Source organism: Crotalus tigris, unplaced genomic scaffold (genome assembly GCF_016545835.1).
Source record: "Crotalus tigris isolate CLP2741 ecotype Arizona unplaced genomic scaffold, ASM1654583v1 scf7180000017666.27876245, whole genome shotgun sequence".
NCBI lineage: Eukaryota > Metazoa > Chordata > Lepidosauria > Squamata > Viperidae > Crotalus > Crotalus tigris.
The window spans coordinates 1,654,603-1,682,589 of record NW_024096551.1 but is presented as its reverse complement, the minus strand read 5'-3'; the positions used below and the strand labels follow the sequence as shown (position 1 = coordinate 1,682,589).

At 37.3% G+C, this 27,987-nt stretch overlaps 1 protein-coding gene across 3 annotated transcripts; it reads right to left on the bottom strand.

The window, feature by feature from the left end:
* Nucleotides 1-356: 356 nt before the first annotated feature.
* LIMD1 (LIM domain containing 1) lies at nucleotides 357-26,824 on the bottom strand. 3 transcript variants are annotated; one of them, XM_039336133.1, is made up of 9 exons: nucleotides 26,504-26,824; nucleotides 23,995-25,721; nucleotides 17,468-17,569; nucleotides 8,645-8,712; nucleotides 7,659-7,721; nucleotides 5,670-5,800; nucleotides 4,001-4,052; nucleotides 2,813-2,881; nucleotides 357-1,595 (listed from the first exon to the last, which is right to left on the bottom strand). In XM_039336133.1, exons 2-9 carry the CDS (start codon nucleotides 25,397-25,399, stop codon nucleotides 1,458-1,460), a joined length of 2,028 nt encoding a protein of 675 aa, XP_039192067.1. In that variant the 5' UTR covers nucleotides 25,400-25,721; nucleotides 26,504-26,824; the 3' UTR covers nucleotides 357-1,457. The 3 variants fall into 3 exon arrangements, with proteins under 3 accessions (XP_039192067.1, XP_039192066.1, XP_039192065.1); XM_039336132.1 differs by having other exon boundaries at nucleotides 26,508-26,824; XM_039336131.1 differs by having other exon boundaries at nucleotides 26,525-26,824.
* Between the last annotated feature and the right edge of the window lie 1,163 nt (nucleotides 26,825-27,987).

Below are 27,987 nucleotides of genomic sequence, written 5' to 3'. Positions count from 1 at the left end.
TTTGAAGAAGCCTTCTGTAAAGAATCCAGATTGCAAGCAAGTGACTTGCACTTGTACAAATGTGGAAAGTAGTGTCACCAACTAATGTGCCTCCTTAACAATCAACCATCTATCTTGTCAAGGCAATGCTCCTAAAGTATACCTGAAATGTTTAATTTCTGTATATATAAAAATACAGACTTCATAACTATGGCGCAATATTCTTATTAAAATGTTGCTGGGATCCTCTGCATCATTTTGTATATGGAGCTATCTCATGGTTTTACCCACCTCAGCATGCTAGAATTTGTGATATTGCAATGGTTTCAATTTTATGAGGACTAAGACCATTTCTAAAGTTAGACATACAAACCAGAAAAGATGTGAAATTAGTTTATTGACACACAATAAATTGGGGTATTATATGGATAATCAAATGATAAACATCTGGGACAAAAAATTAAATTAACATTATCTAATCTGCTTAGGTTGATCCTAAGAATTAGTAACAAGTACACAAGATGTAATATCAGACATATTAAACATAACATCTATGATTTAAGGACCAAGAATTCAAGAAATAGATATTAATTTTTATTCCTTCAGTACAGATAATTCTCAGTGTTTCTCTAAACAAAATTACCTCAGAAGTTCATATCATCTCAAATTGTTTCAAGTGCTCAAATAAAAGTTATAAAAGTAGCTACATCTATCAATTGTCTCCATATGTGCTCTCGGTTATTCTGACCACTGGCATTTCACACATGTACATAATGTCTCATTTCTGACGTTATGTAGAAAGATTGGACTCTAAATGAAATGGGGAAAATACCAGATCAATTGTTTTCAAAATATCTGCAATTTTAGAAATCTGGATCAAATTATAAAGGGGGAGGCAAAAGGCAACCTGCATTAAAAAAAATTAACACTAAGCTCACTAAGACAGCCCATTAATACATTGACAGAACTCAAAACCAGTCACCATCTGGACCAACTAGTAAAATGTATACTGTATCTAATAAGCTAAAGAAAATAGGACAAGAAAATCCTGCTGGTGATGTTACCTAATCTGGCAACCAAACATTCAGAAACTAAATTAAAACAAGCTTGGAGAGCAAACCTCTGCCAAAATCTAAAACCAAGCTACAAGTATTTTCTATTATTTTAAAATATACTGCATCTTCACAAATGACGGTAGGAACTATAATTGACATATATACTGTACAGATCTGAAGACCTACAGTTTGGAAGGCTGTATCACATTTGCTTCTAACGTTTTTCTATCAAATGACCCAAATATCACTTTCCCCTTTTTCAGCCTACGGGCAGAAAAACTACAAGTACTCTGGATAATACCATATGTATCCTGTCAGTCTCCTATGCACATAAAAGATCTTCACTCCCATATGGATACAACTGCTTCCCCAAATTACTGATTCTTTGACAGGATTCTGGAAACTTTTAACACTATTAGCCAACTAATAGTGATGCCAATAGGAAGCTACAGGGCTAGTGCCTTTTTCTATATGCTTAAGATGGCAAGAATGGCAAAGCAAATGTTCATCTAATGGGTAGCAACGGTGACCATCTTCATCATTGAGTTCCATTCCACAGTCCTGTGTAAAAGAGAAGGAAATAGAATGTTGATTAATACACTCACATTGCTCGATGTAAGTAACGGTCAACCGATTCATGTTAAAAGTAAATCATTAAAATATGCTACCTCCCTAAAAGTATCTGCCTGCAGTCCCTATTGATAAGGAACACTCTTCTTATCAAGCTAATTGGTTCATTATGTAGGAGAATCTGAGAACCAGGCATTTCTATTTTGGAGAATTGGCTAAATTCAATTTTTAATTTCATTAAAAACATAACTCTTTGTGATAGCTAATTCAATATACCCAGAACTGTTTGAGTGTGCAAATATCACAATATCTATGCTATTTTAGTCAGGCTTTATAATTGGGGGGGGGAGGGAGGAGAGGAAAAGAAACAATATCAGTAATGAAGCATTTTATCAGCAGAACTAAGATGACTGAAATCTGATTTTCTTGCCATAAATCTTAAACCAAAAGATAGCACTTACAGGTAGTCCTTGACTTACAAGTGATTACTTAGTGACTATTCAAAATTACAACAAATCCCCAAAAGGTTATGTATGTATGTATATATGTATGTATGTATGTATTTCCAAAGGTCTGTCAGCCACCATCTCCTGATCACATGACCCATTTCGGAAACTCGGTAATCGGCCTTCATTTACTGCTGATTGCAGTAACTGCCATTTGACATTTTTTGCTGAAAACTGGTGTTTACTTCTGATTTTTATTAAAAACACCCCCCAATGAACTATGGATTGGCTTATCATGGATGGCATATTTATCTGTCTGTCTGTTTATCCATCCCTATCTATCTATCTATCTATCTATCTATCTATCTATCTATCTATCTATCTATCTATTGCATTTCTAGGCTGTCCATCTCTCTCAGGGATTTATAATTTAATTTAAACATAAAATATTAGCCTTGGTTAAAATCAGTAGAAGAATACAGTAATACAGTAGAAGAACTACAAGACTTTGTTTTTAAAACTAGTTTTTAAAACTATTTGCAAATTATGTATTTCCAGTCTATATACTGAAAGAATTATATGCATTAAACAAGGTTTGCTAATGAGCAAAAATTACACTGAGTGCAATATTTAAAATCTCTACTTTCCCATGCTGGATTTCCAGCACTTGCGGAATAAAAGTTTTCAACTATGGATATGTACAATTCCTAGAAATCGTTAGCTTTGTTTAATATACTGTTTATTCAAGAACACTGTAGTTACCTCACAGCGGTAACATTCTATGTGATAATCCTTGTCCATTGACACCACACGGATAGTCTCATCAGATCCCTGTAAAAGTTTTATTTGTTTAAAGGAGAAATCACATTGTTCTAATTCTTATGAAATGTTCTTTTGGCAAAAGTAAAACATGAACTAGTATGTTTATTGCTATTGCTATATACATCAAATAAGTTTTCAAAATACTATAATTAAATTTCAAAGTTATGTCAGTGGCTCCTAAGGAGACAAATTAAATGGCAAATTCTTCATTATACTGTTTAAATAAGAGATAACATTTAATATGAACAGCACTTAAGCATTTTGAGTTACCTACCTAAGTTCTCCTTCATTTATATCAAGTAATAAGTGTTAATTAGCTGCTGAGTGAGCTTTTAGGAATTAATTCATGTTAATGAAATCATTTGTATACCATTAAAAGTCTTTTATGTGTTTTATTCATAAAACCAAAGGGCACCAACTCTGATTTATCCCACTTTACAAAACCACACAGTGTATTCATTTTGCTTTTAAAAAATATAATTGTAGTTGAAATTTGTGGTATATTAATTTTATGTAAAGCGTTATGCAAATACAGAAGAATTTTTTATTATATCTCAACCACTACAATACATCTTAATATTATCAAACAGTTTAGCACATCAAGCATGGTGCTTTGAAACCAAATCAAAAGAAAAAGAAACCAAACAGGAAAGAAACTCTTGCCATGTCCCATAAGATAAATCATGTATAAGGATCTCATGGAAAATAAAATAAAAAAATCTCAAATTCAAAATTTCAAAAAGAAAGATGAAAACACTCTTCCCATATTTATCCCCCTGTAAATCACATAAAACCTTTTTTCAGCTTCTTAAAAAATAAAAGCAGCTGGATATTGCCTCTTACGAGAACATATAAAGTTGAACATTATCAGATTTTTTACAACCCTATATAAACAACCACAATGAATACAAGCTGAATGCGATGCGCAAATTCTTAGTTATCAATTTTTAAGTCCACCGAGGACTTAAATGGCGTTTCATATTTGCATTTATGAAAATGGTAGAATACAGTAAGAGGCACTTTCCAAACTTGGGGAGGAAAATCATATGAAATTGCAATATAAAAAAGAGATGGATTTATTTAAAAGCACTGCAACCAAAAATAATATAAAGAAATATCATTACTTACTTCAGTTGGCAAAATAGGAAGGCCACAAGCTGCACATTTTGGCGCCAAAACTCTTCACAAAAAAAAATAACACATTTTTTAAAAATGAAAGATAATCTAAGATTCTATCAGTTTTTAAATCGTTTCAGTTGATTTTTTTAAATGTTATTTTTGATGGCATTCTATACTAATTCTCAAGTTTTCTTCTAAAATGCAACCTGATCCAATTTCTCCATGTCAGACAACAACTAAGGATCCCATTTTTGCATATCCCTCTACACAAAATAAAGGCATTTGCAAGAAAAAAATGTGTTAATGTTTTTACTTTTTAAAAAACTTGAGAGGAGCATTGAAAAATAACACAAGGTAATAGCAATTTAAATGGTATCAATCATAATAATACTTCGGTATTCTTCTACCTTATTCTGCTGAAATTGTAGAAGTCTACAAATCTAGGGAATCAGACAAATGTAGAGTTGAAAGTGGGTGTTCTACTAAAGGTATCAGGAAATAAGTGTTTAATTCTCATTGGCTATGCTGGCTATGACTAAAGAATGTTGAAGACTAACATTGTCTATTAGGCCACAGTTTTATTACTCCAGTCTTAACAATGGAAATAAATAGGGCAAAATTCTTCACTTTTCTATTATTTAATTGTACATTCCTAAGACTGTCTCTCTGAATTTTTTTTTTCATTTTTTGTTTTGTTTTCAAGGCATCGAAGTACTTTAGATTTATTTATTTATCAATTTATATAGCCGCCCATATCAGCAAATGATGCTGGGCATCAAACAGAGTTAAAATAAAATAAAAAAATCATAAACATCATAAATACACAGCAATCAAGCAGCACCAACACAAAGAAAGCACTGGCATAATCAAGAAGCAAGCCCCTGCCAACTCTCAGGAGTCCCAGGCCCTGGGACAGAATCTGACTTTTAGAGCCTTAAGAAATGCCAACAGGGTTAGGGGACAACCTGATCTACAGAGGTAAAATGTTCCAGAGGCTGGGAGCTATGGGGGGAGGGAATTGTCTTCTAGGTCCCACCAATCAATGTTCTTTGAATTCATCAGAACATCTGCTACAACACAGCCATAAATTAGAAACAACTTATATATTACTGTTCAATCCTCTCTTACTTCTATTAGGATAAAGTACCATTTGTATTCATGCTGGTTGCTTTACTTCAATACAATTTCTCCATGTATGAAATTGCAATAAATACTTATATTTGTATTTTACACTCTTTTATTTCTGACATTTCCTCATGTTCTAATGTCTTTCCTTTACCTTGTTTTAAAATGCAACAATTTTAGGGCAGAAATCCAATATATGTCAATTAATAAATAATAAAAATGCTTGATAATTCTATTGGCTATTTTTAATTAAACCTGCTTCTAATATTGAATTTCAAGCAGGAAAATAAAATAATTATATATAATAACATGTCATTTAAATATGATAAAAACAGGGCCTTGTTCACTTTCTAGTGAACTTGTAGTAATGAAAAGATAGTAATGACACTTATTTCTAGAGAAAGAACATGATGAAAATGTACGTCCGTGGTATTTTGACAAATTTCCCCATGCACTCATTTTCATCAAATACCAATAATACTCTAAATCTGTATTAGTTACTTGGACACAAATTATATAGATTGCAACTTTTCGAATTTAATTTTTTCCTTACTTGTGATAATCTCGGACACAATAGATTTTGTTCTCACTGTCTACTGTGAATGGCACTCCATCAAGACATTCATTACAAATCACACAACGAAAGCAGCCTGGATGGTATGACTTCCCCAAAGCTTGCAAAATCTACAATAAGAGATTAAAAATTTACTCCTTTAAAAAAAAAGCATGTAGAATTTTAAAATGCATTTCTAAAAATACAAAGAATTGAATAAATGTTAATCAGGATTGTATTCATATATAAATAATAGGTCGCATCATAAAACTGCAATATTGTCTAGTGTTTGATAATCAATTGGGATATATGTTGGTGAAAACTCTGTTGGAGTTTTATCATATGGTAATATTCGTAGTATACCATACCACAGCAAAGAGAAAGAAACCTCCATATTGGAGTTAACATATAAACCAATTGTGAATCTTACATAGCTCTTTATGTTACTGCACCTTAATTTATGACACACCGGATAACTTCTAAGAATAATTTCAAATCAACCATTCAAATCAGTTTTTAAGATAACTATAACCATACTATCAATGAATGCCAAGAAAAAAAAAATACAAAATGATGCAATATCTTTAAAGGTCAATTCTTTTTTGCATTCATGTTGCTTTATTGGAAGCTACTTGTGAGGATTAGAATCCATGAAGAAACAAACATCTACATTTGACAAGAAACCAGTATGTTGGATCATACTTTTCATTTTGGAAGAACATTTTGCTGGAGTTAAAAAGATTCCCAAAATTAATGTACTAGCTACTTTGTTTAATTTATTTTAGACTCAAGAACTATTTTAAACTCAAGCTCAGAGACAATCAAGGACCCCTTTTTTTTCTTTAAAACGACTTTTCTTGTCTGTACCTTTTCCTGATATAATTGAGTAAATAACAAAAAATTCTATGTTATACTGACTAGGAGTTTTCAAACAAGATATTAATTCTAGCAATACTGCTAAGGATTGGAGTGGCTAGGTGACTGTAAGGCAGTGACTCTCTCAGCCCATATGACTGCTTTACTCAATGATCACAATCCTGGCACCTCTGGTTGTGGTCATCCGTCTGCTAATATGATTGTGCACGTTACCAGACTCCCAGATTAAAGAGAGCAGGGTGCCTCAGGAGGAGTTGGGGAGACCCTGGGAGGCTCTACTCAGGTGCTGAAAATCCTGTCCAAATCCAAGCAGAATTTTTCAGCCCAACAGATGGACACTCACATGTGGCCTTCCCAGCCACCTGAGCCATCCCATGCTCCTTATCTTAGCTCACTGTCTTTCCATTCAGTTTCCTCTCATCTCTAGGAGTGGCAGAAGGGTATGGCTTTGGCAGGAGGGAATAACAGCTCAGATCCTGAAAATATCATATTTCTCTACCCCACAAGTCGATGTTAATTTTTATCCAGGCATTGAAGGAAGTATGTTTGGTGCATATAGGAACAGACCTCAGATCTTTAGGATCTGAGCTCCATTTCTCCATTCCACTGAAGGAGTTCAAATCCCCTCAGCAGGCCGCTCTTTCAGCCAACCCCCATGAGACAAGAGGGAGTCTCTTTGGCAGGCCACAGCAGCTTGCTTTTTTTTTTTTTTTCTGCCTTCCCCATTGACTTTCTGCAGAAAATGGAAGATGAAATAATAGAAATGGTCATTCTGTTTGCCAACTGCTTGAAAATCTGTTGTAAGTATGAACTGGTTGCCAAGCAACCAGATCAGAATCACGTGGCTTCAGGGTGGGGTCAGTATGATGTTTTATTTAGGTCAGAAGCAATTGTTAAGCAACTGGTTGTAAATTGAAGACTACCTGTAGTACTGGTTTATTGCATTTTCTCTTAGTTGCTTACATAAATATATTTAGAATGTTTTCTTGCTTGCTTTACTTCTTGAAAGAAATATATCTTGTAAGCTAAATTGGCACACTGAACTGTTAGTGCATTATTCTACACTGTTCTTCTTTCTTCCACTGGTTTTTCCATATATAAAATGTCCCTTACCATATCCATGATCAAATGACCACATATATAGCATCGATCAGCCGACTGCTGAAAGCCTGAATACTGCAGTTCAAAAAGAAAAAAAATCAGAATTGTTTATCACACCAACAAATGATCTCTCTGGCACCAGGAGTCTTAAAAGCCGTTCTCATTTATTTGCTTTTAAAAACTTCCTAAATGCTAATATAGTGTGGCAACTAAGAAAATAAAATCTCCAGTTAAAATTTCAGCAAGATGGAAACATTATTGATCTCTTTTCCAAGCATTGAGGTAAATAATGCTGAGTCACCTGAGTTGTTAACTAGAAACACATGAATTCTCAGCAAATATACATAAAACCCAAACATTTTAGTAGACATACAGGCCTCTGGTATAAAACCCAGTGATAAAAAAAATGAAAAAAACATCTTTGAAGATATCACAATGCAAACCCAACCCTTCCATATTTGCATCTTGATATCACACATCCCTATCTAAATCACAGTTTGCATCATAGCACATAGTGCCATTGGTAACAACAGAAGTAGAACTGAGACAAGAAAATACATGCCACATTTGGTGTTTCGGTTAAGTACTTTGTATTCTTAGAAAAAATATATGAATCACAATCTAGATTCTATTTTTATGTACCTGTAGCTCTAAACATGTTAATCATCAATAAATGTCACAATGCTACATTTATGAAAGATGTCATCATTACTGATTGCTTTATTTAATCTCATTTTTAGAGAGATTCTTAATCAGAGGAAGTTGATGAGAAGTGATTTGTTTAACTCTTTACATTACTTTTAAAATAAATCAAAAGCACAGAGCTGCCAATGAAATACATCCAGTCCATAATGTTACTGTAACTACTGAAATATATACAACTAGTTCATAAGCAACATTTGTGTTGCCATTTTATGTTGAATAAGGATCCTTTCACCTCTGACAAAAACAATTTTTTTGACCATGGTCAGCATCATGAAAGACTGCAGCATACTTACCAGAAAATCTTCTTCACAAAACACCTTCCCGTTAACAAAATAAAAGGCCTTCCCTCTCAATTTCCGGCCTAGAGGATAACAAAAATATAAAATCAAGTATCAGAATGTAGAAATATAAAATGTTTAACACCAGGGCAAAGTAACAACTCATTTGAATAGTTTATGTCAGGGCTTTTCAACCAGTAGTATGGGTACCACCTGTGGTACATTGGCACCTGGCAGGTGGTATGCGACCATCCTAGAAAAGTGGTAGCGGGAGAGGGGAATGAGCTGAACCATTGGCAGCACGCACAAGCCTGAGCGAGAGATGGCTGGAGCTGTAGGGCTGTCAGGGCTCAGCAGAAGCGCCAGGATCAGTGCCGCTTTCCAGCTGATCGGCGCTTCTTCGGGGCTGTCAGGGCTCAGTGGAAGCACCAGGATCAGTGCCAGGCTCCAGTTGGAGCTCAGTGCTGATCCTGGCACTTCTGCTGAGCCCAGAAGAAGCGCCGATCAGCTGGAATGTTGCAGCATCTCCAGGGTCTTGTGATTTAATTCAGATGCTTGGCAACTGATTCATATTTATGATGGTCACAGTGTCCCAGGGTCATGTGAAGTGACCAAAACCTGCTGCAACCACCCAGCAGACAGGCAGAATAAAAACCAAACACCCCCCACCCCACCTCTGCTGCCAATCCCCAACAGAAATGCTCACAACAATGAAAACCTCAGACCGGAGGAAGAGCACCGCCAGGTGGGCAGGCAGGTATCTAGCTGGGCTGTGGCTTGGGGGGGCACTTTTTTCAGTGCCATTGTAACTTCGAACAGTCATTAAGCGAACTGTTGTAAGTCGAGGACTACCTGTACTTTATCACTTTTTTTCCTTTTTTTATTTTTGGTCATCAAGTTTTTGACACCGTGCTAGGCGACTGGTGGTATTTGGATATTGCGATATCCTAAAAGTGATAAAATGGTTTATGTCATGGGAAAAAGATGATCTGAAAAATTATGCCAACAAGTACATGTAAAAGAGATGGATCCGAATGAACTTTATCCTCACTCTGTTTTCATGACGCTTTGCTTCAATATAATATGGGCCTCCAATTTATCTTATCTGTGCAAACTGGGTGCATGCATAGTTACAACTGCAACAAATAGAAAATAACTCTCCATTCTATTTACCACATAATTAACCCCACGGTAATATTTAGAATGAAATTTAGCTTCTGAATAAGAATAATATTATTTAATGCCAATCTGCAACCAAGATATTTATTGTTTATTTATTGTTTTATAACCCATATCCATTGCTCCTTCTTTTTACCTCCCCTATGTTTCTCCCCGTGCAAAACTTAAGTGAGTGTGGTTCCTTTAATGGAACATAGTTTAGGACAGAGCATGATCAGCTTACCAACTTGGTAGTTAATCAACAATCTAATATTTAAAAACACACAAAGCCAACAAGAGCAGAATATACGCATACCACTCCCTTTACCAGCTTAAAGAAAGCTTTAACTTTAGCTATTCATACCTGAAGTTCTTGCTTCATGTAAAGGGTACACCCAAAACAGGTCATCAGTATGAAATACAATATACAAACATCTGAGATTTTGAGCTATTTCCATTATTTGATATTTGGTATTGCCAAATCTTTTTGTTTGTTTGTTAGACAAATAATAAGCTATGACATACCTGTGTTCTGTTCACAGTTGTTAGCATGAAATAAAAATGCAGTTGAAAATCAGTATCTCAAAAATGATACAGATGCATATCCAAGACTTTTACAGTTTAAATGTACTGTTTCTTCATCACTGTCTAAAGACATACAGATAATATACAAGCACATTATGCTTTTAACAGAGAACTGAGAACTCAGCCTAACATATTATATCTTAAAAGCTCTGGCTGACGGTGATCGATAACGAATATACCTGGCACAAAATGAGAAAGTCCTTTTGGTGCTGGCACGCCTCTTTGTATTAGGCACTCCCACAGAGAGGCACAGTTGTACCCATTTAACTATATTTTTGGCACTAGAAAAAAGTATCCAGGCTTTTAACCAGTTAAAGTTATTGGCATCAGGGCACAAGACCACTTCATCTCATTGTATGACAATCAAAAAGCAAGAATTAGAATGGAAAATGGAGTAATTAGATATATCAAAAATGAGAAAGGAGTTGCCAAGATTGTCTCTTGCCCCCCAACTAATCATATATATAAGCAATATATACCATGAAAAATCCTGGGCCAGAAGAAATAAAAATTAGAATTTAAATCGCTTGGAGAGACAACAAAAATACATGATGGTTGGCTGGAATTAAGGAAGCTTAAAGTCTCTCTTGCTGAAGTGAAAGGAGGGAATCAAAAGCCTGCTGTTCAATATTTTAAAAATGAAAAAAGAAAAAGATGTTAATAACAGATAATGCCAGCCCAATGCAATCACAGAAGAAGTCAGAGAGCCAGTTTGATCTAGTTATTAAGCCACCAGGCTAGAAAGCAGGACACCATGAGTTCAGGTCCCACCCCAGCCATGAAAGCCAGGGTGACTTTGGGCCAATCAGTCTCTCTTAGCCCAACTCACCTCAAAGGACAGTTTTTGTAGAGAAAATAGGAGGAGGAAAGTGTGTTGGGTGTGTTTGAGTTACTTGTAAAAATAATAAAGGCATGTTCCTTTTTTTTCCTTTTTAAACCCTTGTAATTCCTTAATTTGGGGTAGAGTTAGAGCGACTAGATGGAGCTGAATGCTTACTGGCCAGATGCTCTTCCTGATGCCATGCAGAGTTCATAGCATATATTTAATTTTTTGTTATTCTAAGAGAGAAACATCTGCCGCTACCTAGGATTGACATCTCAACTTTCCAAATGGGAGGCGAATGCCTTCACCACTAGGCCACTAGACCGCTCTAAGGCAGGATACAAATAAATAAATAAATTGAAATTTTAAAAAAGTTGTAGTAGCAATAGATTTTACCTTTCTTGGCTCAAACTTCAGAGATATGATAAGCATAAGCATGATAGATATCTGCTACTTCAGAGAAAGATTATGAAACCCCTATGATAAAATTATAGAGTGAAGAGAGTTACACTCACAACAAAAAATATTTATTTTCAGGGCCATGTTTTTGCCAGTTGTAACACATGGCTGTAAAAGCTGTTCCATCCAAAGCCAGTATAAATAAAAATTAATGCTTTTATATTGTGGAGCCAATTCTTTAAGCATTGCAAAAAGGCAATACTTACATGAAGTAAGATGAAATTGCTTACTGGAATCATTAAGCTTTGACATTTATTTTATTATGCTTATTTTATATTTAATTTATTTAATCTTATATGCCACTACCATCCAGCATGACTTTGAAAGAGCAGGACTCTTTCCTACAGCAATAATATCAACAGAGTGAAAACCATATAACACAAGAACATAAGTAACGTAACAAAAATGTTAACAAAAAATTACCAAAATGATTATAGCTATCTAGGACCAATAGTCATCCAAACACAATTCAGGATGGGTGCATCAGGCTTACATCAGATTTTCCATAGGGGCTTTCTTTAAAAACACCCCAAGCTTTAATTACTCTTCTAATCCTTAAATAAGTGGGTTCCGCATCATCTATGAATTAATCCAATGGAGGGTTGCACTTGAGAAGACTTGGCTCTTTGGACCATGCAATGGCAGTTCGTCCCTAAGTGAGGTGATCTAATGAGCCTGTCCTACTTGGTTTTACTGAATAGACAGACATCGCTAGAAGTAGAAAGTTTCCTCAAATATCTTGGCTGTGAATCATGAAGGGTTTTAAAACAAAAATCACTTTTATCTTCTTTTTTACATATTCCATGGCTTTAGAATTAATTTTGGAGTGAGAATGCATAAAATTATAACTCTATCCATGAAATGTGACTGTATAATAAAATAATTACTAGATTTTTCCTACTCTTTAAATGCAAGCAGAAGGGTGATTTATATGCTCAGGGTATTCTTTCATTCTACTTCTCTTTGCAGGAAAAAGGATATAAAATATCTTCAGTGACATTAAGGAAATGCAAACATACTGGATGCTATGCAAAATTTATAACAAAATATCTTTTGTGATAAAAAAAATCACTACCAAATGATTACAAAACAAAACATGTTTAGAAAGCTGCTTGTTACTCTCAGTTTAATATTTAAAAGTACAAGTGGCTAATAAAAATAGAATCCACTGAAATATCCTTTGAACAGATGCTGTACTCAGACAATTAGTGGGGGATGAAAGTTCTGAATAAATCCTTCAATTTGGAAGGCTGCCGTTATCATGTGTGACGACCAAAATCATTTAACAGTCAATTAATTCTGCATTGTGTTTGTTTTAAAAAACTGTGGTAATATGACTAGATCAGTGATGGCAAACCTTTTAGAGACCGAGTGCCCAAACTGCAACCCAAAACCCACTTATGCATCGTTGGGTGCTGGGTGGTGTGGCCGATTAGGTGGGTGTGGCCCATTGGGTGGGTGTGGCCCATTGGGTGGGCATGGCTGCAGTGGTAACAGCAGACTGAGTGGGACTAAAAAGTTCAATTAATTCCAACTTTGCAAGATCTTTTTTTTTTCCTGTGAGAAGCTGAAATTGATTGAATCTTTTTTTTTTGTACACGGTGGCGGAGGCCTAAAATGAAAAGGTTTTATAAAACCCAGCTGAAGGCCTAGGACTGGGGCGACGGCGCACTTGCCCACAGAGAGGACTCTGAGTGCCACCTCTGGCACCTGTGCCATAGGTTTGCCACCACCGGACTAGATGATACAATTTATATTATTATATAATTTACATGAATGTGAACTGGGAAGGACAGGGAAGGACTATAGGTTAATTGCAGAGTTCTGTAACCAGAAGATCTCAAAAAGTTTACTCTACCTACACTTAAGTGATCTATTTAGAACCAGGATTTGGCTAGATGGATAATAACACAGAAAAAACTGATTACAAGATTACTAGGAAACTTGTGTTAAAAGTAACTGGCTTCTTAATGTTCATCCTCACTTCACACCGCAGGGTGCATAAAACATGTTATTGGACCGAAATAGCATGAGATGGCAATTTCAGGCCAGTATCCAATATTAGAAAATAGACTCATTTGTAATTTTCAAAAGTTTTTCAGTGACTGTAAGATCTTCACAAAGTTCCAAAACCAATGTTTTATTTATACAACAATTACTATTAGCAGAAACAAGAAGGTGTTTTTTTTGCCGTTAAAAATACAGGAAAGGAAAATTTGGAATACTCTACAATGCTTATTAACAAAATTACTAGTTATAAATTTATGTGGGAAGAAAAAAGTCAGAAAATATTGGAACTTCCAAACTTAAACTGGCATAGACTTACAGAATGAATTATTCAAGATAATTTCATTCTTACAGAATGAATTATTCAAGATAATCTCAAATTAAACCATATTTAGATTCAATTTGTAGGATTTATTGGCATCTATCATTTATTTTGCTCACATATAAATTATGTATATATTAATTCTGATATAATACTGACCAAAATACATTTAAAACAGTAAATCAAAACAAGCTGAATAAGACAAAAAAATATTTTTTATCAATCTGTCTATAAGATTATGCAAACTGCATTCTCTATATTCAAATGGGATTCCTTTTTACTTTGACTTACACCTATAATTAAATCTAAAATTTCTGGGGCTAAGCAAGACAATTATTAAGTGAATTTTGCCCCATTTTACAACCTTTCTTGCTATAATTGTTAAGTGAATCATTGCCGTTGTAAAGTTAGTAACACAATTGTTAAGTGAATATAGTTTCCCCTTTGACTTTGCTTATCAGAAGATTGCAAAAGGTGATCACATGACCCTGGGATACTTCAACTGTCATAAATGCATGCCAGTTGCCAAGCATCTGAGCTCTGATCACACTACAATTGTGAAAAACAGTCACCAGTCACTTTTTTCAGTGCTATAGTGAATTTGAACGGTCACAACAAATGGCTGTAAGTCGAGGACTACCTGTATTTGCTGTTATTTGTATGTAGGTAGAAATCGTGAGAGAAACATAAAAACAAACCGAATATATACTATATAGCAGGGGTTCCCAACCCTCAGGCCGTGACCCACTACTGGGTCTTGAGCCATTAGGAACTGGGTCGCAGAAGTGACGGGTGAGCACATGCGTGCATTCACACTTGCCTGAGCAATGGGCACATGCATGTACATGCTAGCAGAGAACCATCCCCCATCCCCCCTCTGGCAAAGCCAGAAAGGTTGGGGAACTCTATCATATAGTATGCTCAGAAATAGGAATAAACTAGTTGCCTGGTAGATAAGAGACATGATTAAGGAGGGAGAAATGTATTTTATTTCCATTTCCTTCAGAAATATATTATTATTTGGAGGAAGAAATTACAATCACTTCTTTCTAAGTTATGCAGAAGTAACTCTGGAATCATAGAAGTATTTAAGCCCTATTGGAAAGCTGTTTGGATTTTGATGCTGAATTTCATTATTCCAATACTTTATGGAAGAAATCTACTTTTAAAACAGATGGTATGACATAGTACTAGAAAGTATGAGCAAAGTCTGTAGTAGTTATTTTAAGCTAATTACTTCCTAATGAAAACTTAAGGATTTCAAAAACTTCAGATAATTTTTCTTTGCCTAATTCAAAATAGCAGCAATAGAATCAAGCACACTTTGATTGCTTAATATGGACCAAATACCTTAATCACCTTAAGGATGCCTGAGACACTGTCATTTTTGTTGATGTTGTTTAAACCAGTCTGATTTTGAAATTACGTGTATTGGAAATTTAAAATATCTTTGAAATTCAAATTACTGGCATTTATTACTTACACATTTTTTTCTTCCATTCAATCATGTACAATTCTCAGAGAATCTGAGTTGTTGAGTTCTGCAGTTTTTTTGGCAAGATTTTTAAGAAGTGGTTTGACATTGCCTATTTTTAGTTGAGAGTAAGTTACTGTCCCAGGTCATGCAACTGGCTTTGTGCCTAAAGGTGACTAGAATTCACAATCTCCTGGTTTCAAGCCTGATGCCTCAACTGCTATACCACCTGGCTCCCACTTACATAATATAGACCTAAAATATTGATAACGGTGTATCAATGAATGCAACTATTAAAAATATTAAATTCTTTTCAGACTTGAGATACATTAACTCATACAATGTAACTCATATAAGGTCCATTAACTCATATCCAACTTCGGTTTTATTTTGGAACAGTATTGTAACTTATATAGGTAGATGTATGGATAAATGTTTTCACGTTAAAGATGTTAATGGTATTTTGAATTACATTTTATGAAACCATAGATTGTTTTAAAGGAACTTGTTTATAATGGGGAACAGTATTGACAGATTGGAAAGGTACTACTTTTCTAGGTATCAAGGAAAATATTTCTATTCCAGGTTTCAAAAACAAGTTTCAAGAAATGTGTAATTTATCAATATTTGAAAAGGTTCCTTCACCACAAATCAAAAAGTGATACACTATGTTTCCCTTTGACATAGATTTTATTGTATTTTCCAAGAATAAATACTTTAATGTATAATCTAGGCAATGTATACCAATATAACATTATTTTTTTAGGATTTCTAATTTATTATTAAGTTTTTTTTGTTTGATAGTATAACTTAACAATTACATTATTTGTTGGATGCATCGATGTTACCTTTTTAAAACTTATTTACGAACAACAACAACAATAAGGGACCTTGGAGGTCATCTAGTTCAACCCCCTGCTGAGGCAGGAAACCCTACACCATTTCAGACAAATGGCTGTCCAGTCTCTTCTTAAAAACTTCCAGTGCTGGAGCATTCACAACTTCTGGAGGCAGGTTGATTAATTAATTGTCATGATTAATTGTTCTAACTGTCATTATTTTCTGTGTATTTTATTTTTTAAACTGCATTTTGTAAATAAATTGTTTTGTTATGATTTTATCTATCATCACTGAGAGAAATCCTATTTTTGTTTCTTCAGTCTGATGGTTCCGTACTTCCTCAACCCAGATAAATTCAGTGAAGAGCGGGGGACCCTGATCATAAGAGCATTCTAGAGAGCATTTGCAGCTTACTCTTCCTTAGTCTAGTTACCAAATTCCAAGAGCAGTTGTCTTCGTTTAAAATATGTAAACAGTAATAAATAAAAAGTGTAGCAGATGTTGAGAGTTATCAGAGGAGTTAATAATGTGTTATTCAGAGTCCCATCCAAATAAAATATGGCATAGATTGTGACTGGAGAAACCATAACAGAAGCTCCTTTGGAAAAACATACAATATTTCCTGGGTTGACTCCAGATTTTCTGGAGATACCTCATTTTCCTCTTCTGCATAACTATTTTTTTCCTAAATTTTGCCTGACAGTATGTCAATAAGTGTAAATATTTAGGTGGAAGATTAGAAAACTGGACTTGAATAAACATGAAGCAGATAGATTCCTGAACCGCTTAGCAACAAGAAACTAACCCAAAAATTAAACCAAGCACACCAGAACCTGTACAAAAGTCAGTCTAAGTGGATTTTGCCATATTCACCTGCAAAATGCATGGAAACATGAAAATGTTGGCAAAGAGAATTCCACTTCCTGCCAAAGTAGACACCAAAGGATGTCTGACTTTGCTCACTTTTGATAGTAGAGTTCTACTTCTTGTGGAGCAAAAATTTAATAAGACAGCTGAATTTCCAAAGTTAGCTTTAAACATTTTCAAGCACCAGGAACTTGTCATAGTACAAAAAAAATGATATGTGGGCATCAATTACTAGCACAGAATTTCCACTTTAAATAGCATCTACGATAAGAGAGTTTGGTTTAATATAGTTACGGTACTTACTACATGCTCCACAGGTGAAGCATCCATCATGGTAGAGATTCCCCATTGCCTGGCAGGCCTGGTTTGCACCGTATACACCTTTGTTGCATTTCACACAGGTTCCTAAAGAAGAGAAGGAGGAGGAGGAGGAGGAGGAGGAGGAGGAGGAAAAGATAATTTATTAGAATCAGATTACACAAATAACAAAAATTTCAAAAATTATCCCCAGGACTAAATGAGATATTTAGTTTTATAGCATCAAGAATTTGATGAAATGTTACATTAAAGCAGACAAAGGAGGAACAAGGCAGTGAGAAGCAAGGAAATTTAAGCAGATTTTCTTTTTAATTATCAGAAACAAACACATTCTGTGCAATTTCATCATCCTATTACCTTAACAAGGTTCATATGCTCAAAGAAGGAAAAAATGCTCTATGGAAAAAGGATTTTCTTCCCTCTAAATGCTATGATTATTTTATTTTATTTTATTACAGCACTGGCTTAGGAAGTAAGTGTGCCAATGCATGCATATATTCATTTATTTCATTCTTTTGTCGTATGTAGCAGGAGTGGGAATCCAGTAGACCAGGGGTACCCAACCCTTGATCTGTGGACTGGTACTGGGCCGTGTCATGCCAGCAACCGGGCTGCACAAACAAGCCAAGCCCCATCTGCAGGATGCAGGCAACACACAAAATCACGCACCGTCCAGTCCGTGGAAAAACCTCTCTCCACAGAACTGGTCCCTGGTGTCCAAAAGGTTGGGGACCTCTGCAGTAGACTATGCTCATTGGTTACAATTGGCTTTGAAAACTATGAACTGCCAAGACTGGAAGACTTAAATAACATTTATTCAAATATTATTATTTAATACTACAGGATGTCTGTATATGTGTTAAGGAAAACAGAAGAATGTGTCTAATAAGTGAATAATAATTAAATGGGATGAAATCTACTTTGGAATTATGTCCAAAAGGACAATGCATTTATATCGATATTCAGTAGGAATATACCCTTTAATATCATTATTTGTTTTACAATGCTATTGTACTTTATTCTTTTTTGCCAATATCTAGTAAGAAATCTATTTTCTCAACTGAGAACTGAAATTTTCCCACCAGTTTTCAGGTCTTCTCAATACTACTTTATCATGCTTCTGATAATTTTCTCCTTGATTTCCTTAAACTCGAGATTTATTTATTTTATTTTATTTTTAAAATTTATAAGCCACCCCACTCCCGAAGGACTCTGGGCGGCTAACAATAAAAAACACATAAAACATAACAAAACAACAATACAAAAACAATCATCCAGGGGTAAGGTTTTATAAATCCCAGGCCTGCCGGAAAAGCCAGGTCTTAAGTAGCTTACGGAAGACCAACAGGGTGGGAGCGGTCCTAATCTCCGGGGGGAGCTGATTCCAAAGCGTGGGCACCATCACAGAGAAGGCCCTCCTCCGCGGCCCTGACAAATGGCACTGCTTGGCCGACGGGGCCTGAAGGAGGCCCAGCCTGTGGGATCTAACTGGACATAGGGAACTATGAGGTAGTAGGCGGTCTCACAAATAGCTTGGCCCTGAGCCATATAGGGCTTTAAAGGTAATGACCAACACCTTGAATTGGACCCGGAGACCAATAGGAAACCAGTGCAGCTCACGGAGGATAGGTGTTACATAGGTGTATCAAGGAACACCCACTATCACTCGCGCGGCTGCATTCTGGACCAACTGTAGTCTCCGAATACTTTTCAAGGGTAGCCCCATGAAATGGGGATGAAATTTTCTTTCATTTTTATTTATGATACATTTTCCCATTCACATCTAAATGCTAAAGTTGGCTTTCTGGGTATTTTTTTTCCTATTTCTTACAGCAATTCTTATTGGCTTTCTACCTTTAACTTTTTAAGACTCTCTATACCAGGAGGCCTGCCCACCAAACCCAACCCGCGAAGTGGTTTCATGTGGTCCGTAGAGCCATCCTGGAAACAACAAGGGAATGGTCCCTGCTGCCTTGGCCCCAGCCCAGGCCGGCCGGGAGCCAATGCATAATTTTGTAGTGGCCATCCATGCTGGAACACATTTAGTCTTAGCTCTACAAGGCCGCCTGGAAACAGCGAGGGACCGGTTCCTGCTGCATCAGCCCTGCCCCATGGGCGCACTCTGGGGAGGTGTCACCCTTCTTCAGGAATGAAGAAATGCACCATTGTCTGGAAGTGGCCAGCAAATGGCCCTCTCCTATTTCACATATCTGGTCGGCTCCGGGGGAGGAGATGCTGCGAGTAATGTGAGAGTCGACGTTACCTGTGCAATGCTGCCCACCCCTCAAGCCTGCTTGATTTCGGCAGGCAGTGGGACGCTGTCCTCACAGCACTGAGAGGCCAGGTGGCGTTGCATAAAGGTCATAATTGTGAAAAATGGTCAAGTCATTTTTTTCATGACCATTGTAACACTAAAAGCTCACCAACTGAATGGTTGCAAGTCATGCACTACTACCTTGTATTAAAAATGAAAAGGAGCTAAAAGACAGAATAATCTGTTTACACTAAGTGGTTAAACAATTTAATAACAACTTCAAATATTAACCTAGGAAGCACGCCAAAATGCAATTGCTACCACTGAAAAGTCTTATATGCAAGAGACTAATTGTGTAACCCATAAAAGAATCTTTCCAAATAATCTTAGTGATTGTGCAGGTTTATAATGGGGAAGGCAATCTAACAGATATTTTGTTTATTTTATGGCCTATATGTCAATAGTTAAATCTTAAACTAGAAGTAACTTGTAGCTAAGATAAGAGTAAGATTAACATGTGGATGGGAGGGGTCCACTAAGCCACCTGACTATTGCATTTTGCACTAGCAACAACTTCCAGACTACATATTACAGTACTGTACTGTAAGCCAAATATGAGGATGGGCTAGAATAGTCCTGCAGTTGCTGGACTGACCCTGTACAGGAAAGGCATACCATAGTTGGTATCTAAAACTGTTTTCAAAATATAAATATAAAAATAAAGAATCTGAAATCTTAAGAGATTTATGATTTTACAAGATAAATTATAAACATCTTATTTCTTGGTATGCAGCTTTTCTCAAGTTTTTTAAAAAATCTACTTAAATAAAACATGAAGAAAGGTTTGAACAGAAAAGAGAAAGTCAACAACACAGGACTTGTCTGTATGATGTGAACCACCCATAAGGCTATAAATGAGAATATTCCAGGTACCAAGAAAATAAGGCAAAACAGCAAATTGTTTTTTCTTTACCTCATCAAGTCTGCTATTCTTCATCAAAATGTTTTTTAAAGTCTTGTCTGCAAAGTGAAACACATGTCACCTTTATTCAACACATTTTGAAGGAAAGAATAAACAATAGGAAGCATACATGTTTTCCCAAAAATAAGACACGGTCTTTTAATTTTTTTGGTACCAAAAGATGCATTAGGACTTATTTTCAGGGAAACATGATATCAGGGTGATCAGTCCAGACAGGTGCCCCAACCTCCAGCACACACAAGAGGTGGTGAGCATGTGGATGCTGATGGTATCCAGCAGCAGTCTGCTGTCCCCTTGGTGCAGCACAGGTAAGTCTGAGCACGGAGGCGGAGGCGGGGGAGGCAGGCGATCCGGATGTGCTGTGTGGCTACCTGGCTCGCGGCAGGCTCGCATAGCGGCTCCGGCAGCAGGCAAAAGAAGAGGCACAGGAGGAGGCAGGTGATCCTGATGTGCCGCTATTCTGTCCCATTGTCTCCCAGCTTGCCCACAGCCATGCTGGGGCAGGCAATCCTGACATGCTGCCCACTCCATCCCACCATCGCTCAATTTGCCTGCAGCCATGCCAGGCAGATGATCTCAACATGCCCCATAGCCTCTTGGCTCAACGCAGTCGCGGGCAAGCCAATGCACTCACTGCCTCCTATGTGGTCCACACGCTCACTGTCTCCTGTGCTGGCCATATACACTCCTCTGGGCTTATTTTTGGGGGTAGGGCTTACATTAGGCGCACCCTAAAAAATCAGAGTAGGACTTATTTTCTGGATGGGTCTTGTTTTCTGGGGCACACAGTAGTCTTGAGAATTAAATATGCCATATTTAATTGGTCTTTTTAAAAAATGATTTGGAATATCTGTCTCTAACAGTCTTTCATAACTGGTGCCTTTAACATAAGTTGCACTAAATGTTCTACAAATTCTAGTTATACTCGCTGCATTATTTTTGAAGGAAAATCCTTCATTAACACAAGGAGTTGCAAGGAACTGTTTAGAGAATTTATAGTCATTCCTCTCTGCCTGCTTACCTCCTAACACAGGGACAGTATAATACAGTGCAGCTACTTCATCAACTTATATATTCACTCTCTGACTAAATTCCAACATCAATTTAAGTCTTGGCCTTTTATCGATTGTCTACAGAAGAACCATCAATTGGCTGAATTTACACAACATATTAACTTATAAACCAAGGTTCATAGTAGCATTGGCTACTTTCATTACAAGATTCCTTACATGCCCAGTAATTCCCCAAAAATATGATTAATAAATAACTTGCTTAGTAATTGTATCTAGGCATTCACCATATTGAAATACTGTGTTTCCCCCCAAATAAAACCCGATCTTATATTTTTTTTGCCTCCAAAAGAGGCACCAGATCTTACTTTCAGCGGATGTCTTACCTTAGGAGCACTGCAGCCAGGCCTCCCATGCTCCGACACCTGTCACACCGCTGCTTTATTTCTTCAGCAGCCACTTGCTGCCACTTGTGGCTGGATGCCACGTGGCACATTGCATCGTTGCCACTGCTTGTGGTAGGAGGCCGCATGGTGCTTCAGGCTGCCATTGCCACTCAAGGCCGCATACCACATGGCACCAATCATGCCAGCACCGCCACTTGCGTCAGGAGGTCATGCAGCGCTTTGGGCCAATGCTGCCACTCATGGCTGCATGCACAAAGTGCCACATGGCCTCTTGCTATGAGTAGCAAAACGGCCTGAAGCACTATGCAGCCTCCTGCCGCGAGTGGTGGCACCAGTCCAAAACAAGTCATGTGGCTGCAAGCAATCACAGAAGAACTCCGGCAGCAGCTTGGCAAGTGTCGGGGCGTGGGAAGCCTGGCTGTGGCAGTCCTACCATGCCCTAGCTTGATTTTTAGGCATGCACCTCACCTCAAAAATAGGGCTTATTTTGGGGGAAGGGTTTATATTAGCCCCCCCTCAATCAAGCTAGGGCTTATTTTCAGGGTAGGATATGTAATTATAATGGTTGCAATGTCCTAGGTTCGTGTGATCACCTTTTGCAATCTTCTGATGAAGTCAATGGGGAATCCAGATTCACCTAACTGCTAACTTAACCCATTGTAGTGATTCACTTAACAACTGTAGCAAGAGAGGGTATAAAATGGGGGCAAAACTAACTTAGCAATGGAAATGTTGGGCTCAATTGTGATCATGAGGTGAGGACTATGGGTACAGTGACTAGCACCAATACCAAACAAACCCATTATGAATCAGCATGACATGCATGCCCAATCAACATATAGTACAGAATGTGCCACTAATTGTACAGAATGTGCCCTCAATTGACTCATTGCATTGCTATCATTTACACAGGTGAGGAGCTTAAGCAGCAACTGTTCCTTCTAAAATAATGAAAAGTCTTGGCACTTCATCCCAACAACCATACAGTGAGTCCAACAAATAGGGATTGAAAGCCAACTTTGCAATTATTCCTTGACATCAGCTGGGAAAGTTGTTGACTTAGTTGCAAACAAAAACAATCTAAAATCAGAACAGATTACCATCAAGTACAACTGCAAAGAATCTGAAACAGGTGCTTTGCAAAATACATTATTATGAGCAAATAACCTCTCCTTGAAGCATTAAGGCCTCAGCATCCTTTGGAAAATGGGCATGGCTGCCCTGAAAGCAGTCCATGGCTGTCTGTTGCATGCATTTGCTGCCATAACAGGAAGTGTTATCTAAATATGTAGAGGTACATGAAAACAAGTGGAGGGAGTCTTCAAAGCAGCTATGTGAATCTTTAAAGGATGTAATGCCCTGAGTGAAAGTACTTTGCTTTGCTAAAGTGCTTGGTAAAACAACTCTTTCAAATGCTTTGCACAGCTGTACAGTTAAGTGCAACACTTATCTTTTTACCATTCACTTCAAAATAACGTGTGTGGCCAATATTATTATTTATGCTATCTGCCAAATTCCCAAAAATGTTGGTTATAAACACTCAGTTATTAGCTTTTAATTTATTGCTCCAGAAAAAATGATTTTAGGAAACAAAAATTGGGGCTGCATACTTTAAAGTTCATCTTTAAAAAGGGGGTTTAATTCATTTCTTCTCTAATTTATTATCTACCTAAGTTATTACATTAAAATAGTAGTTTTCAGAAAGTATAATTTTAAAAGTATTAGTTAAACCAGTGATCAACAGTAAAGAAAAATACATGAAAAAGTATGTTCACAGGTACAAATATTGTAACATTTATCATTAAACACACTATTTTAAAAGATGTACACTATGCTATAAAGAAAATACAAATACTTACCAAAGTAGTCAGCCTTGGGACATGCATCCATCTCCTGCTCCAGGCGCTGAGTAAGAGCTTCTAATTTTAATTCAGCAGTAGAGGGCCCTTGGTCTTGCTGTGAAAGGAGCATCTGACAAGGTAATTTTATTTTTGCAGAACCAGACATTTCTTGGGGACCAGAGTCATGCTGCTGAACAGCGATACTCTCCTTAAAAGGAGATCTGGGAACATCAGAAATCATCGGTCCATGAGATGTTGCAGTGATAGAATTCTGTTCGAGACTCAGACCAGAGCCAGAAGAATTAAGCCTGTGATTTTGACCATGAACTACAAAATGATCTGAAGTATATGGATGAATATTGTGCTGCTGATAATCTGCACTTGAAGGCACTGGAGTAGAAATTGAAGGTTGAGTGCTTTTGCTGTGCCTTGGGTGGTTGTCTCCACTACTTTTATTTGGATGAAAATTAACAGACTGATGAGTCTGAGAAGAATGTACTGATGAAACAGAACATGATGGAGATTTCTGCTGTGAATATCTCATGGCTGATTCATCATCAATCCCAACTGAAGAAGACAAGGGGGTACTATCATGGGAAAAAGATGGTCTCTGGCAAGTTAGGTTTTGGATACAGCTCTTAAGTCCAGAGCCTTCATTTCCACTTTCCTGACTTCCATACCCACTTTCTGAAGATCTGTAAGGGGTTTGGGATTGTTGGCAGAGATGAAGATCCGCATGAGGTTTTGTAGGGCTTCTCTGCAATGAGCCATCTTGGCTGTTTGACCATAAATGGGAGCCGATATTTGATTTGCAAAGCTTACCAGCACTTTTCCTCCTTCCTTGAACACCTGTTTGATTATCACCATTGCTGTGTTCATCCCATGACAGGGAAGGAAGAACTGTCTTAGAACCACCTGGGTTTGTCTGACCTGACCTGTGGCAGCTTGATCCTCCAGGAGTTTCTGAACTCTGTAGACTGTTGCTATATCCACAGTCATCTTGATATATTTTTGTTCGCTCCCCATCACTGTGACATTGAGGCTGGCTTGGAAAAGCGAGCTGATGACCTGCACATACTGTTGATGATACAGACAAAGGGGGCTTAGCAACATTTTCTCCTGGATGCAATTTATTTGTTTCTGTGGTGTCTTTGACTACAAAATAACTTGGAAGCTGACCACTAAAATTAAATCCACCATTCAAAGCCCCCGAGGCTCCTTTCACCAGTTCCTCTTGTTCTTGTTGTTTCTGCAGATGAATTTTAGCCATTTTTGAAGCAAAAACTCTTCTGGTTTCTTCAAATTCTGGGTTATTTCCAACAGCTTTGTCTACTCGAAAGAGACCATCTTTGGAAGCTTCATACATATTGAGGTCTTCTATAAATTTACTTGCCTCTAAACCCAGATCATCGTATTTATCCATTTTTAAATGTTTATTTGTTCATTCAAATTAGTCAATATTTTCAATATTAAAGTTAATATATTATGTTTAACTCAACAAAATTCCACGGTTACTAAAATTCTTTGCTACTTCTTATGAGAAAAATAGAGAGGGAAAATTTCACATTTCAGAATATTTTTCAAAACAGCAGAATATTTTTTAGATTATCCACTGGAACCTTTAAGTCCTGATTACTCCTTAAGAAACTTAAAGTCCAAGTTCTTTGAATTTTCAATTTGTGACGAAATCTATGGCTCCCACAAATAGTTCTTCAATTCTGCCTAGCATCATTTCAGCAAAAATACTAAAATTAAAAAAGATAAGATTAATTTAGCAATAAATCCAAGACAAAATGCACCTTTTGTCATCAGAAAAAGGAATTACACTGTAGTTTAATATTAACCTTCAGGCCAACGTTATCTCAGTGAATTTAGTTTGCGGTAGCTCGAAAATTTTTAGGCTGAAAAGAAAACATTTATACTATGACAGAATATACTAGAAAAGCCCCCAAACTCTGGAGAAAGAAAGACAAGCTTCGGAAAAATAACAATTTAGTCAGAGGCGGAAGGAAGCCCGTTCCGATCTTTTCCCCAGCTAGAGGAAATCTTGGCTATTCGCACGTCTTGCCTTTCACCGCCCACCTTATACGTGAAAGAGTTATCTTTTTCTCCCCAAATCGTCTCCAGATTTCCTTAACTTCCTCAAGACTGGACCCAATCACTGCTTAAAATGAGCCGCTAAAGCAAGAGAGAGAAAGAGACATTGGCCCATGGCAAGCAGCCCGAGTATATTTGCTAGTCCTACCCCGATATAGTATGCAAACATTCGGATGATCACTGGTTGGCACTACAGAACTGGAGTTTTCTGTATCCGTTTGCTGCCATTTAGAGGTAAATGTGGAGCTTTCTGTAGCCCCAATCTTTTTCATCGCTGCGGGGCGCGGGCTAACCCGGGATATTCCGCTGCGCACGAAAGAACGAAGCCGAAAAGTCGTCAGCCCGGTCTTATGGACGCTTCGTCTGAAAGAACAAGGCCGGCTTGTTCTCACTGACTCCATTGTAAGCACGCGCTTAGTCACAGACTTACTTACTCCAGTGCGGGTCCTACCTGCGGCTCGCGGGAAATGAATCGTTTGCTTTGCTTTCTCGATGTCGTGGCACTTTGAGGACTGTGGCTGTAGTGGGAGGTCACGCTCCGCTCAAAACGTCCGTGGCGTGGCGGCTGGATGTTCTCTCCGCCCCGCGGTCGGGTTTGCTTTAATTTCTTCGCGCTTTGACCGTTCAAGCTCAAAGCTGTGGGCCGCTGAGGCGCTTCGGGCGCCGCCGCCTCTTCCTTTTCTTTCTACAACTCCTCTCCTTCCAATACCCGTAAAGTTATCGGAGGAGGAGTTTGCAACGTGGTTGAGAGAGCGAGATGTGTCAGCACTCGCTGGCAATGCAGATTTGGGAGGGGAGGGACGTTGCGGGGGGCGGGGACAATTCTGGTCTTCTCTCTGCTGTGTCAGTCAGTCCTAAAAGGCGAGAGGAGCAGGCCGTAGACTTTTTTTCTGCTTGAGTCGAATGCTTCGGCGCCGAGCTGGAATTTAAAAGTAATTCCAAAGCTGTAGAATTTGTGATCCGGGAACCAGATTTCTATCTCGGGCGGGAAGGACGCGCCTCGGCACATGTTCGTTTGAAGACAGCGCTTGATAAAGAGACCTTTCACTGCGTTCTGACTGATGCATTTTTCAGAGGCCCTAATACTTCCGGAAAACTGTTCCTAGCAAAGCAAGAATGAGCAAGCTACAACTTTAGGACCTGTATAATTCCCCCACTATCCCCTTTTCTCTGTCTTCAAAGCTCATTTTAAACAGACTAGACTGAAAGTCCTACTTCTTGTCGTTTAGAGATGAAAACAGTTAAAATTAACAAACTTAATATTTTTAGAAGCAGCACAACAGTGTGCCATGTTCTCCATCCCATTCTTTAGCTAATGCTGCCATAGCCTCTATTTATTAGCTGATGCTCTTATCCACTAAAACGGGGGTGTCAAACTCACCTCTCTAAACTTGGTATGTACCCAGATGTGTTGAGAATGTAGCCTGAGAATTCCAAGGTCATTGACAAGAAAGTTAACTTGGAAAAGTTGGTTTATCTATTACATTTTATGCCAGTTTACATAGCAGACAACACATAAAATCCGGATACATGTTTATGGAGTCTGAAATTAGAAATGAACCAGTGCTAAACTATATCACACCAATGAAATATTGGGAACAGGCAACATAAAACAAGAGGTGGTAGAGATGGATGGATGGATGAATAGATAGATAGATAGATAGATAGATAGATAGATAGATAGATAGATAGATAGATAGATAGATAGATAACCTTTATTGTTATTTTTACTGTGGGCACAATGGCACATATTAAAAATGAAATTTAGTTGCTCTCAAAGTGTACACATAACACACATTTAAGCATCCTATATACAACATATGTATAGACCTATACCCTTACATATCAGTAATATATAAATAATATTAATCACTGTCCATCCTGAATGCATAACGAAAGGAGGAAGCTTTAGAG

What these genes read in the sequence shown, in the direction of transcription:
- LIMD1 (XM_039336133.1), bottom strand. Translation starts at nt 25,399, where the DNA reads ATGGATAAATACGATGATCTGGGTTTAGAGGCAAGTAAATTTATAGAA. An exon ending in GTCATTTGATCATGGATATG is followed by an intron (nt 5,801 to 7,658) that starts GTAAGGGACATT and finishes CTCTTATTGTAG; the next exon opens with ATTTTGCAAGCTTTGGGGAA. An exon ending in TTCCTATTTTGCCAACTGAA is followed by an intron (nt 2,882 to 4,000) that starts GTAAGTAATGAT and finishes AAACTTTTACAG; the next exon opens with GGATCTGATGAGACTATCCG.